Here is a 12066-nt window from a genome sequence, read left to right on the forward strand (position 1 = left end):
CTGTGCTCACTGAGTCCCCTGCACCCTGTGCTCACTGAGTCCCCCTCACCCTGTGCTCACTGAGTCCCCGCTCACCCTGTGCTCACTGAGTCCCCTCACACCTGTGCTCACTGAGTCCCCTCACCCTGTGCTCACTGAGTCCCCTTCACCCTGTGCTCACTGAGTCCCCGCTCACCCTGTGCTCACTGGTCCCTCGCCCACCCTGTGCTCACTGAGTCCCCGCTCACCCTGTGCTCACTGAGTCCCCGCTCACCCTGTGCTCACTGAGTCCCCGCTCACCCTGTGCTCACTGAGTCCCCGCTCACCCTGTGCTCACTGAGTCCCCGCTCACCCTGTGCTCACTGAGTCCCCGCTCACCCTGTGCTCACTGAGTCCCCTTCACCCTGTGCTCACTGAGTCCCCGCTCACCCTGTGCTCACTGAGTCCCCCTCACCCTGTGCTCACTGAGTCCCCTCACCCTGTGCTCACGAGTCCCCTCACCCTGTGCTCACTGAGTCCCTTCACCCTGTGCTCACTGAGTCCCCTCACCCTGTGCTCACTGAGTCCCCGCTCACCCTGTGCTCACTGAGTCCCCTTCACCCTGTGCTCACTGAGTCCCCGCTCACCCTGTGCTCACTGAGTCCCCGCTCACCCTGTGCTCACTGAGTCCCCTTCACCCTGTGCTCACTGAGTCCCCCGCTCCCCCCTGTGCTCACTGAGTCCCCGCTCACCCTGTGCTCACTGAGTCCCCGCTCACCCTGTGCTCACTGAGTCCCCGCTCACCCTGTGCTCACTGAGTCCCGCTCACCCTGTGCTCACTGAGTCCCCTCACCCTGTGCTCACTGAGTCCCCGCTCCCCCTGTGCTCACTGAGTCCCCGCTCACCCTGTGCTCACTGAGTCCCCTTCACCCTGTGCTCACCGAGTCCCCTTCACCCTGTGCTCACTGAGTCCCCTTCACCCTGTGCTCACTGAGTCCCCTTCACCCTGTGCTCACTGAGTCCCCTTCACCCTGTGCTCACTGAGTCCCCGCTCACCCTGTGCTCACTGAGTCCCCTTCACCCTGTGCTCACTGAGTCCCCGCTCACCCTGTGCTCACTGAGTCCCCGCTCACCCTGTGCTCACTGAGTCCCCTTCACCCTGTGCTCACCGAGTCCCCTTCACCCTGTGCTCACCGAGTCCCCTTCACCCTGTGCTCACCGAGCCCCCGCTCACCCTGTGCTCACCGAGTCCCCGCTCACCCTGTGCTCACTGAGTCCCCTTCACCCTGTGCTCACCGAGCCCCCGCTCTCCCTGTGCTCACCGAGTCCCCGCTCACCCTGTGCTCACTGAGTCCCCGCTCACCCTGTGCTCACTGAGTCCCCGCTCACCCTGTGCTCACTGAGTCCCCGCTCACCCTGTGCTCGCTGAGTCCCGCTCACCCTGTGCTCACTGAGTCCCCGCTCACCCTGTGCTCACTGAGTCCCCCCCTCACCCTGTGCTCACTGAGTCCCGCTCACCCTGTGCTCACTGAGTCCCCGCTCACCCTGTGCTCACTGGAGTCCCCGCTCACCCTGTGCTCACTGAGTCCCCGCTCACCCTGTGCTCACTGAGTCCCCGCTCACCCTGTGCTCACTGAGTCCCCGCTCACCCTGTGCTCACTGAGTCCCCGCTCACCCTGTGCTCACCGAGTCCCCTTCACCCTGTGCTCACCGAGTCCCCGCTCACCCTGTGCTCACTGAGTCCCCGCTCACCCTGTGCTCACTGAGTCCCCGCTCACCCTGTGCTCACTGAGTCCCCGCTCACCCTGTGCTCACTGAGTCCCCGCTCACCCTGTGCTCACTGAGTCCCCTTCACCTGTGCTCACTGAGTCCCCGCTCACCCTGTGCTCACTGAGTCCCCTTCACCCTGTGCTCACTGAGTCCCCTTCACCCTGTGCTCACTGAGTCCCCTTCACCCTGTGCTCACTGAGTCCCCGCTCACCCTGTGCTCACTGAGTCCCCGCTCACCCTGTGCTCACTGAGTCCCCGCTCACCCTGTGCTCACTGAGTCCCCGCTCACCCTGTGCTCACTGAGTCCCCGCTCACCCTGTGCTCACTGAGTCCCCTTCACCCTGTGCTCACTGAGTCCCCGCTCACCCTGTGCTCACCGAGTCCCCGCTCACCCTGTGCTCACTGAGTCCCCGCTCACCCTGTGCTCACTGAGTCCCCTTCACCCTGTGCTCACTGAGTCCCCGCTCACCCTGTGCTCACTGAGTCCCCGCTCACCCTGTGCTCACTGAGTCCCCGCTCACCCTGTGCTCACTGAGTCCCCGCTCACCCTGTGCTCACTGAGTCCCCTTCACCCTGTGCTCACTGAGTCCCCGCTCACCCTGTGCTCACTGAGTCCCCGCTCACCCTGTGCTCACTGAGTCCCCGCTCACCCTGTGCTCACTGAGTCCCCGCTCACCCTGTGCTCACCGAGTCCCCGCTCACCCTGTGCTCACTGAGTCCCCTTCACCCTGTGCTCACTGAGTCCCCGCTCACCCTGTGCTCACTGAGTCCCCGCTCACCCTGTGCTCACCGACTCCCCTTCACCCTGTGCTCACCGACTCCCCTTCACCCTGTGCTCACTGAGTCCCCTTCACCCTGTGCTCACTGAGTCCCCTTCACCCTGTGCTCACTGAGTCCCCTTCACCCTGTGCTCACCGAGTCCCCCCTCACCCTGTGCTCACTGAGTCCCCGCTCACCCTGTGCTCACCGAGTCCCCCCTCACCCTGTGCTCACTGAGTCCCCGCTCACCCTGTGCTCACTGAGTCCCCGCTCACCCTGTGCTCACTGAGTCCCCGCTCACCCTGTGCTCACTGAGTCCCCTTCACCCTGTGCTCACTGAGCCCCCTTCACCCTGTGCTCACTGAGTCCCCGCTCACCCTGTGCTCACTGAGTCCCCGCTCACCCTGTGCTCACTGAGTCCCCGCTCACCCTGTGCTCACTGAGTCCCCGCTCACCCTGTGCTCACTGAGTCCCCTTCACCCTGTGCTCACTGAGTCCCCGCTCACCCTGTGCTCACTGAGTCCCCTTCACCCTGTGCTCACTGAGTCCCCTTCACCCTGTGCTCACTGAGCCCCCTTCACCCTGTGCTCACTGAGTCCCCGCTCACCCTGTGCTCACTGAGTCCCCGCTCACCCTGTGCTCACTGAGTCCCCTTCACCCTGTGCTCACTGAGTCCCCTTCACCCTGTGCTCACTGAGTCCCCTTCACCCTGTGCTCACTGAGTCCCCGCTCACCCTGTGCTCACTGAGTCCCCGCTCACCCTGTGCTCACTGAGTCCCCGCTCACCCTGTGCTCACTGAGTCCCCGCTCACCCTGTGCTCACTGAGTCCCCGCTCACCCTGTGCTCACTGAGTCCCCTTCACCCTGTGCTCACTGAGTCCCCGCTCACCCTGTGCTCACTGAGTCCCCGCTCACCCTGTGCTCACTGAGTCCCCTTCACCCTGTGCTCACTGAGTCCCCTTCACCCTGTGCTCACTGAGTCCCCGCTCACCCTGTGCTCACTGAGTCCCCTTCACCCTGTGCTCACTGAGTCCCCGCTCACCCTGTGCTCACTGAGTCCCCGCTCACCCTGTGCTCACTGAGTCCCCTTCACCCTGTGCTCACTGAGTCCCCTTCACCCTGTGCTCACTGAGTCCCCGCTCACCCTGTGCTCACTGAGTCCCCTTCACCCTGTGCTCACTGAGTCCCCGCTCACCCTGTGCTCACTGAGTCCCCTTCACCCTGTGCTCACCGAGTCCCCGCTCACCCTGTGCTCACCGAGTCCCCGCTCACCCTGTGCTCACCGAGTCCCCGCTCACCCTGTGCTCACTGAGTCCCCTTCACCCTGTGCTCACCGAGTCCCCGCTCACCCTGTGCTCACTGAGTCCCCGCTCACCCTGTGCTCACTGAGTCCCCGCTCACCCTGTGCTCACTGAGTCCCCGCTCACCCTGTGCTCACTGAGTCCCCTTCACCCTGTGCTCACTGAGTCCCCGCTCACCCTGTGCTCACTGAGTCCCCTTCACCCTGTGCTCACCGAGTCCCCGCTCACCCTGTGCTCACTGAGTCCCCGCTCACCCTGTGCTCACTGAGTCCCCGATCGCCCTGTGCTCGCTGACCTACACTGGCTTCCATCAGGCAACACCTTGATTTTTTAAATTCCCATCCTTGATCTCATATCCCTTCATGGCCTCGCCCCTCCCAATCACTACCTTCCCCTCCAGCCCCACGCCCTCCGAGATAGTGATACCGCTCTGATTCTAGCCTCTTGCACATCGCCAAAATCCTGCACCATTGATGGCCGTGCCTTCAGCTGCCTGGTCCCCAAACTCTGGAAGACCCTCCCTAAACCTCTGTCATTATCCCTCTCTCTCTCTCTCTCTTCCTTTAAGATGCACCTTATGGACGGCACGGTTAGCACAGGGGTTAGCACTGTTGCTTCACAGCGCCAGGGTCCCAGGTTCGATTCCCGGCTTGGGTCACTGTCTGTGCGGAGTCTGCACGTTCTCCTGTGTCTGCGTGGGTTTCCTCCGGGTGCTCCGGTTTCCTCCCACAGTCCAAAGACGTGCAGGTTAGCTGGATTGGACATTCTGAATTCTCCCTCTGTGTCCCTGAACAGGCGGCAGAATGTGGTGACTAGGGGATTCTCACAGTAGCTTCATTGCAGTTTTAATGTGAGCCTACTTATGACACTAATAGAGATTATTATTAAGACCTACCTCTTTGACAAAACATCTCTTTCTGTAGCATTTGTGTTAAATTCTATCTGAAAACACTCCCGTGAAGCAGAGCGGGAGGTCTCACTGCATTAAAGCTGCTATATAAACGCAAACAATTGTTGTTGTTGATGTACTACCACGGTTGGTGCGGGGGGGGGGGGGGGGGGGGGGGGGGGGGGCGCTTGTGTGTGTTGTTGGTTTTTACCCATCTTTCATAAGACATAGGAGCAGGAGTAGACCATTTGGCCCCTTGAGAACCTGCCTTCTGATAAAATCATGACTGACCGTCTATGATCCCCCCCCCCCCCCCCCCCCCCCCCCAAATATCCTTTGACTCTCTTGTAGATCAAAAATCTGTCTAACTGAGCCTAGAATATATTCAATGAGCCACAGCCTCCAGTGGTCTCGGAGGGGAGGAGGAGGGAGGGGAGGAGGGGAGGGGGGGGAGGGGAGGGGGGTGAGGGGGTGAGGGGGGGGCGGGAGGGGGGGGCGGGGGGGGGGGAGGAGGGGATGGGGAGGGGGGGGCGGGGGGGGAGGAGGGGATGGAGAGGGGGGAGAGGGGGGGGTGGGGGGATGGAGAGGGGGAGGGAGAGGGGGGAGGGAGAGGGGGGCGGGGGGAGGGAGGAGGAGGGGGAAGGAGGAGGAGGGGAGGAGGAGGGGAGGAGGGAGGGGTAGGGAGGAGGGGGATGGAGGGGGGAGGGAGGAGGGGGGGAGGAGGAGGGGGGGAGGAGGGGGGGGGGAGGAGGAGGGGGGGATTCCAAAGATGTACAGACCCCCTGGGAGAATTCCTCCTCTGGAATGGGAGATCCAATTTCTTGAAACTGTGCCCCCAGCTGAGCTCTTTCCTCCTGTTTCTGGCCGCAGGGTAACTTTGGCGAGGTGTTTAGTGGGAGAATGAGGAATGACAACACCTTGGTGGCCGTGAAGATGTGCCGGGAAAGTCTGCCAGCGGATCAGAAGAATAAGTTCCTGATGGAGGCCAGGTCAGTGATGGAACCTGTAGGTGGATTGTGATAATCCCAGTTTACAGCGAAACCAGCAAAGCCAATGTGACCAAACCACCTCCTGGATTGACCCTTACAGTGGTACAGTTGTGACGGCCGCTGTAGGATGTTCTGGTGATGTTTCAATTTTGAAGCCAGAGTTGCCGTACTTGTCAGTCTATTGCCAAAGGGTTGATGGTTTTTGGAAGAGTTGGTTCAGCAGCCCACCGGTGGATGCTTGTCCAGTATCGGGGGGGGTGATCCACTGTGAAGATTATTGCGACAGAAGCTTCACATGTATCAGGTGTGAGATGTTTTAATGGTGAATGTTTTACTGTGACAGATTTCCATTCCCCCTAGCTACAGAGAGTGACCTCACCACTGCCCACTCAGTGTTCCTCACTCTTCTTGACCTTCCGTGGTCTACCGCTATGTCTCGATGTGTCCCCAGGATACAGAGCTGAGGGCAGCCTGCTGCTTTCCGTGCCCTGTGCCCTTTGATGCCATTGATGGATGTCCTCTGGAGGGACTGGAGCAGGAGGACCCCCGGCCGACCGACACCGTGCCGCCCTATTCTGCCCGCTGCCCTTGAGCTGCACCGGTGTGAGGAGGGGGGGATTCAGAAGAACTGGAGACCGCCATTGTCTCCTTGGTGGCGGGCACGGGTTTGGGTTCCGGTGCTTCCTCCTCCCTGAGGGTGCCCGTAGGGGCCTGGCTGACTCCATGGGATGGAGGAACAGCTGGAACGAACTCGAACACCCTCCAGGTTATCTGGCTGTGCCAGTCCTGGAGGCTCCCCACTGTCTGCATCATGGTATTGAAGTCCTCAGCGATGCTCCTCCGTGATTGGGCCATGCTCTGGAGTGGCTCGGCAATGTCCACCTATGCCCACATGTCCCTCAGTAACTGGGACATGAAGCCGAGGCCCTCAGCCATAGCCGTCACAGACTTCGGCATCGCCACTCACGACGCGGACACTGTGCTCCAGGTTTCCCAGTCCAGTTGCCACCCTAGCAGTGTTGGCCTCAGTGCCACGCATTGCCGGCACCATATCCTGCGCCTGAAGGCCTTGTGACTCCTCCAATCGGCAGTCGCTGGATTGTCCACTCACACGCCTCCTGAACCTCACATCTCTGGCCTATCATCTGAATCAACTTTGGGAGAACTTTGTCCAGAGGCTCAACATCTGGCGGGGACCCAGCTGTGTCCGAGGAACCAGTAAACCTCCGACTGTCGGCTCCCTTGGATGTTCCTGCCTCCTCCTGATGTGCATCAGTAACTGTGTGGTGCTCACCAGATAGTGATGCCTGGGCACTGAGGTGGGTCCCCCTGCACTGATAGAAGGTGTGGGTGGTAACTGTGATCCCTTGGCAATCATCCCCTCGGGTCTCTCCTCCAAGGTGTTCCACTGGGTGGTTGGGGGGGGGGGGGGGGGGGGGGGGAGGCCTATCGAGTTCTCCACCAACTCTCTGAAAGAGTATCCTACCTAGGCCCACGCCCCCCCGCCCTATCCCCCTTATCCCATACCCCCACATTTTTGGACAGTAATCTAGCGTGGACCAATCCACCTAACCCGCACATCTTTGGACTGTGGGAGGAAACCGGAGCACCCGGAGGAAACCCACGCACACACGGGGGGAGGGGGGGAAATGCAAACTCCACACAGATAGTCACCCAAGGCCGGAATTGAACTGGGTCTCTGGTGCTGTGAGGCAGCAGTGCTAACCACTGTGCCACTTGGTCAGTGAAAGGTTAATTTTGTGGTACATCAACAATTCACTTGAGATAGATCATCTGGGTCAAGGGGCAGCGGATGGTCATCTGGGTCAAGGGGCAGCGGATGGTCATCTGGGTCAAGGGGCAGTGGATGGTCATCTGGGTCAAGGGGCAGTGGATGGTCATCTGGGTCAAGGGGCAGTGGATCCTCACCTCTCTAGCACAGGCCGATCTCTCCTCGGGTAACGCCGCGATCTCCAGGGCACGTTCCTCATCGGGGTGAGGACTCGTACCTCTGGGACTCCTCCCCTCGTTTTCGCTCTTTCCTCTTACCATGGGCTATCTTCTCCTGCGGGGGAACTAGAAGAGAATATTGTGAGCCACATGCTTAATGGGTCGGGGGGAGGTCTGCAGCAGGTGGCACCATACCTAGACATGTAGGGTTGTGCTGCCGGGGGTTCTGAGGAACAAGCTCGACGTCGGATGTAGGGAGGGTGTGAGGTGTTAGCCAATGGATTGGGGAGGGGGAGGTTTGGGAATTTGAGGGGTGGGCAGGTGATGCCAGGAGAGGGGTGGCAACTTACCCTTGCTGCTCGTTGGAGGTCGATCGCCTTCTTCCGACACTGGATGGTGGTCCTCCTGATCATACCACCCGCACCCACTGCCCCCCCCCCCCCCCCCCCCCCCCCAGGTAGCATTGCTGACCCTGCTGCTGCTTCTCTGACCTCCTCGGGGGCACAAGTTGCCCCGCCTCTTATCCACAGCATCAAGAAGCCTGCTCAGGCCGGCATTGCCAAAGTGGGCAAGAGGTCTGCAACGCTGCCATCCCGGCTTGTTGACGGGGAGTGAGTGGTGAGGGAGCGAATAAAAGCAGTTTCCCCCTTGTTAGCGGCGAGCAGCTGAGGTTTGAGTCGGGCAAATCAGATGGCCTGGGGCCCAGGAATGGCGGGATTCACGTTGGGGGTCAGTTTTGGGGCCAAGTGCCGTTGAAAACAGGCCGCGATCTCGCCAACGTGGCCGCTGAGAAGCACCTTGCCAAACATGCCCAAAAGCAGACGTCTGCTGAACTGCGCCCTGTGCACCAGGCCAGACATTTGGGACAGGGACAGACATTTAAACAGGGGAGTGAATTAGTGATTGAAACCTTGACAATACTGAAGAATACGTCCAATAGACAATTGAAGGAAGGGGGAAGTGAGGAATACAGGGAGAGAGCAGGCACACGGGGTTCAGATCGTTGCTCATGTAGCGGGTAAACACCGACATGGTATGGTTGGGCATGTTGGCACACACAAATTCTGTCTCTGGGGAGGTTTAGTGGTGCGGCAAACCTGCCTCTGAGCTAGGAGCAGCCAGTTCAAATCCAACTCCAGCTTTTGTTGGCTACAGAGGGAGCATACGTTCCGCAGTTGGTCAGGTTGATAATCAGCCTGTTAATCCTTCCTCTCTTCCCCGCTATTCCCCAAATGGAAAAATCTGCACGCGAAGATATAAAACGAACGATTCTGTCTGTGGCAGGTCACTTATTAAACGCCGTTAAAGAAAACTCACGATATCTTGACAATCTTTCCATTTTTCTTCCAGAATCCTGAAACAATATGACCATCCCAACATTGTCAGGCTGATTGGTGTCTGCACTCAGAAACAGCCAATTTATATCGTAATGGAGCTGGTGCAAGGTGAGGAGGTTAGACACTGGCTATCTCCAAGAGAAGCACAAAGGGGGGACATTTAACCCTTCAAACCTATTCCTTCCAGAGATCGTCCACGACCTGTCGCATCAACTCTGCGCATGAGTCGTAGAATCTTTACGACACACACACAAAGATACCATTCGATCCATCACATCCATGCCAGCCCCCTGTAGAGCGCGCCAGCCGATCTCTTTCCCGATGGTCCTGCAAGTTTGTTTTCCTCAAATACCCATCCTTGTTTCCTTTTGAAATCACTGCTGGGCTCCATTTCCACCACTCTCATGGGCAGCAGGGTCCGGGTCATTACCACTTGCTGCGTAACAAATTCTTCCTCACATCCTTCTGTATCGCTTGTCCAAAACCTTAACTCTGTGTCCCCTCGTCCGCCTACCATCAGGCAATGTGGGGGGGGGGGGGGGGGGGGGGGGGGGCTACCTGACCCAACCTGTCCCAACCTGTCATCATCTTGTACAGCTCTCATCAAACCTCCCCTCGCTCTCCTTTTCGCTGAGGAGTATAAATTCCAGCCTAATCTTGTCGTTAAATCCCTTCATCCCTGGAGCTAATGTAGCAAAGTCTCCACCGCGGCCTCTCCGAACAGGGGGCGTCCTTCGAATCGTGGAACAAAATCACAGGTGTAGGCCAGTTGGGTTGAATGGAGTCTTTCTGGGCTGTGGACTCGATGTAATCTCCTTAAGGCTGCCAGGTTTTGTTCAGTCAGTCGCACCCTTCACCTCTAAATCAGGAAGATGCGGGGATCGAACTTGGCGGCAGGATTTGAGCCAGCGATTTTGGCAGACAACCGAGTGATTGCCGGGAGAGATATTACAATTGATGCTGTGTTTACCTGTTCCAGCCGGATCTCATTGTCCTATCCGAAGGGCAATCTGCCAGTGGCATAACTATTAGACATCAACACTGATTTGATTTATTATTGTCACATGTATTAGTGTACAGTGAAAAGTATTGTTTCTTGCATGCTGTACAAACAATGCATACCGTACAGAGGGAAGGAAGGAGAGACTGCAGAATATAATGTTACAGTTATAGCAAGGTGTAGAGAAAAGATCAACTTAGTACGAGGTAGGTCCATTCAAAAGTCTGATGGCAGTAGGGAAGAAGCTGTTCTTGAGTCGGTTGGTACATGACCTCAAACTTTGGTATCTTTTTCCTGACGGAAGAAGGCGGAAGAGAGTATGTCTGGGGTGTGCGGGGTCCTTAATTATGCTGGCTGCCTTTCTGAGGCAGCGGGAATTATAGATAGAGTCAATGGATGGGAGGCTGGTTTGCGTGTGGACTGACACTCACTGCTGTACAACAAATAACTGATAAAACATTGTCGAATCATTAAGTACTGATTCCCTGGGATGAAGGGGCTATCCTTGGAGGGAAAGGTTGGACAGGTTGGAACTGAATCCGTTAGAGTTCAGAAGAATGAGAGGTGATCTTATTAAAACATATCAGATCCTGAGGGGATTTGACAGGGTGGATGTTGGGAGGATGTTTCTTCTTGTGGGAGAGCCAGCGTCCCAGGTTCGATTCCCGGCTTGGGTCACTGTCTGTGTGGAGTCTGCACGTTCTCCCCGTGTCTGCGTGGGTTTCCTCCGGGTGCTCTGGTTTCCTCCCACAAGTCCCGAAAGACTGTGAATTGGACATTCTGAATTCTCAGTTACCCAGACTCGAAATGTCAGCTCCCTTCTCTCTCCACAGATGAAATGAAAATTGAAATGAAAATCGCTTATTGTCACGAGTAGGCTTCAAATGAAGTTACTGTGAAAAGCCCCTAGTCGCCACATTCCGGCGCCTGTCCGGGGAGGCTGGTACGGGAATCGAACCGTGCTGCTGGCCTGCTTGGTCTGCTTTCAAAGCCAGCGATTTAGCCCAGTGAGCTAAACCAGCCCCAGATGCTGAGATTGTCCAGTATTTTCTGTTTCGTGTCAGATTCCAACATCTGCGGTAATTTGCTTTTATGATAGGGTTTAAAAATAAATGGTCTCCCATTTAAGATGGAGATGGGGGGGGGGGGGGGGGGTGTTTATTTTTCTCTGAGGGCTGTTGGTCTTTCCCAGGGAGCGAGCGGCGGGGGGGGGGGGGGACTGGGTCATTGAATATATTAGATTGGTTCTTGACTGACAAGGAAGTCAAAAGGATATCGGGGGCGGGCAGGAATGTGGAGATGGGGCAACAGTCAATGGCCTCGTCGAATAGCGTAGCTGCCGCGAGGGGCCGAATGGCCTTTCTCCTGCTCATAATAAATGTGAAGCACCGTAAATGCTGGAAAACTGAAATAAAAGCCGGAAATATCGTCAGTTCAGGCAGCATCTGTGAAGAGAGAACGAGGTTTAACGTTTCAGGTCAATGGCCTTCATGGGCGCTGTTAGATTTTGGCCATGTTTCGCATGACTGATTATACTATCAAATCATTCAAACGTCAAGAGAAAAGCCTTTATTCACTTGGTGTTTTTCTCCAATCAGGAGGGGATTTCTTGACATTCTTACGCAACGAGGCAAACAATCTTAGCACCAAAGACCTGATCAAGATGGCGGAGAATGCTGCTGCTGGAATGGCCTATTTGGAAAGCAAGCATTGTATCCACAGGTTAGCACAGGCCCATCTACGGGAATCGGTCTGATTCTACAGCCGCGTGGAAACACAGAGCCGGCCGATTGTTAGTTTTCTTGTCGCTATCTGTCACCCTGTTTCTCTCTTTGTCACATTCCCCCTCTCCCCCCTCCTGGGGGGGGGGGGGGGGGGGGGTCGGCGGGTCGAGAGCAAATTCAGCTCCCCCCCCCCCATCAAGCCATGAGTGGAAATTCCGGGGGATTCTCAACCCATTCTCATTATCCCAGGACAGTGAGGGTCAACTGTGGCGGGCGAGTAACGGGGTGTTGTTCACAGGTCTGCCCTCCGTGTTGTGAAAAGGATAGAGAGGCACCGGAGAAGGTATGTCACCTCAAACAGTGCAATTCCACAGACTTTCCTCCCTCTC

General features: G+C 57.3%; 1 protein-coding gene across 1 annotated transcript in view; it reads left to right on the forward strand.

The window, feature by feature from the left end:
* The window catches only part of LOC119956715 (tyrosine-protein kinase Fes/Fps-like), a 69736-nt gene that overhangs the window by 53144 nt on the left and 4526 nt on the right, over window positions 1-12066 (forward strand). The window contains exons 2-4 of the mRNA XM_038784052.1: window positions 5522-5666; window positions 8967-9061; window positions 11552-11675. Of these exons, the coding sequence (XP_038639980.1) occupies window positions 5522-5666; window positions 8967-9061; window positions 11552-11675 (364 nt within the window). The remainder of the gene's footprint in view (window positions 1-5521; window positions 5667-8966; window positions 9062-11551; window positions 11676-12066) is intronic.

The sequence above is a fragment of the Scyliorhinus canicula genome, chromosome 24 (assembly GCF_902713615.1).
Source record: "Scyliorhinus canicula chromosome 24, sScyCan1.1, whole genome shotgun sequence".
NCBI lineage: Eukaryota > Metazoa > Chordata > Chondrichthyes > Carcharhiniformes > Scyliorhinidae > Scyliorhinus > Scyliorhinus canicula.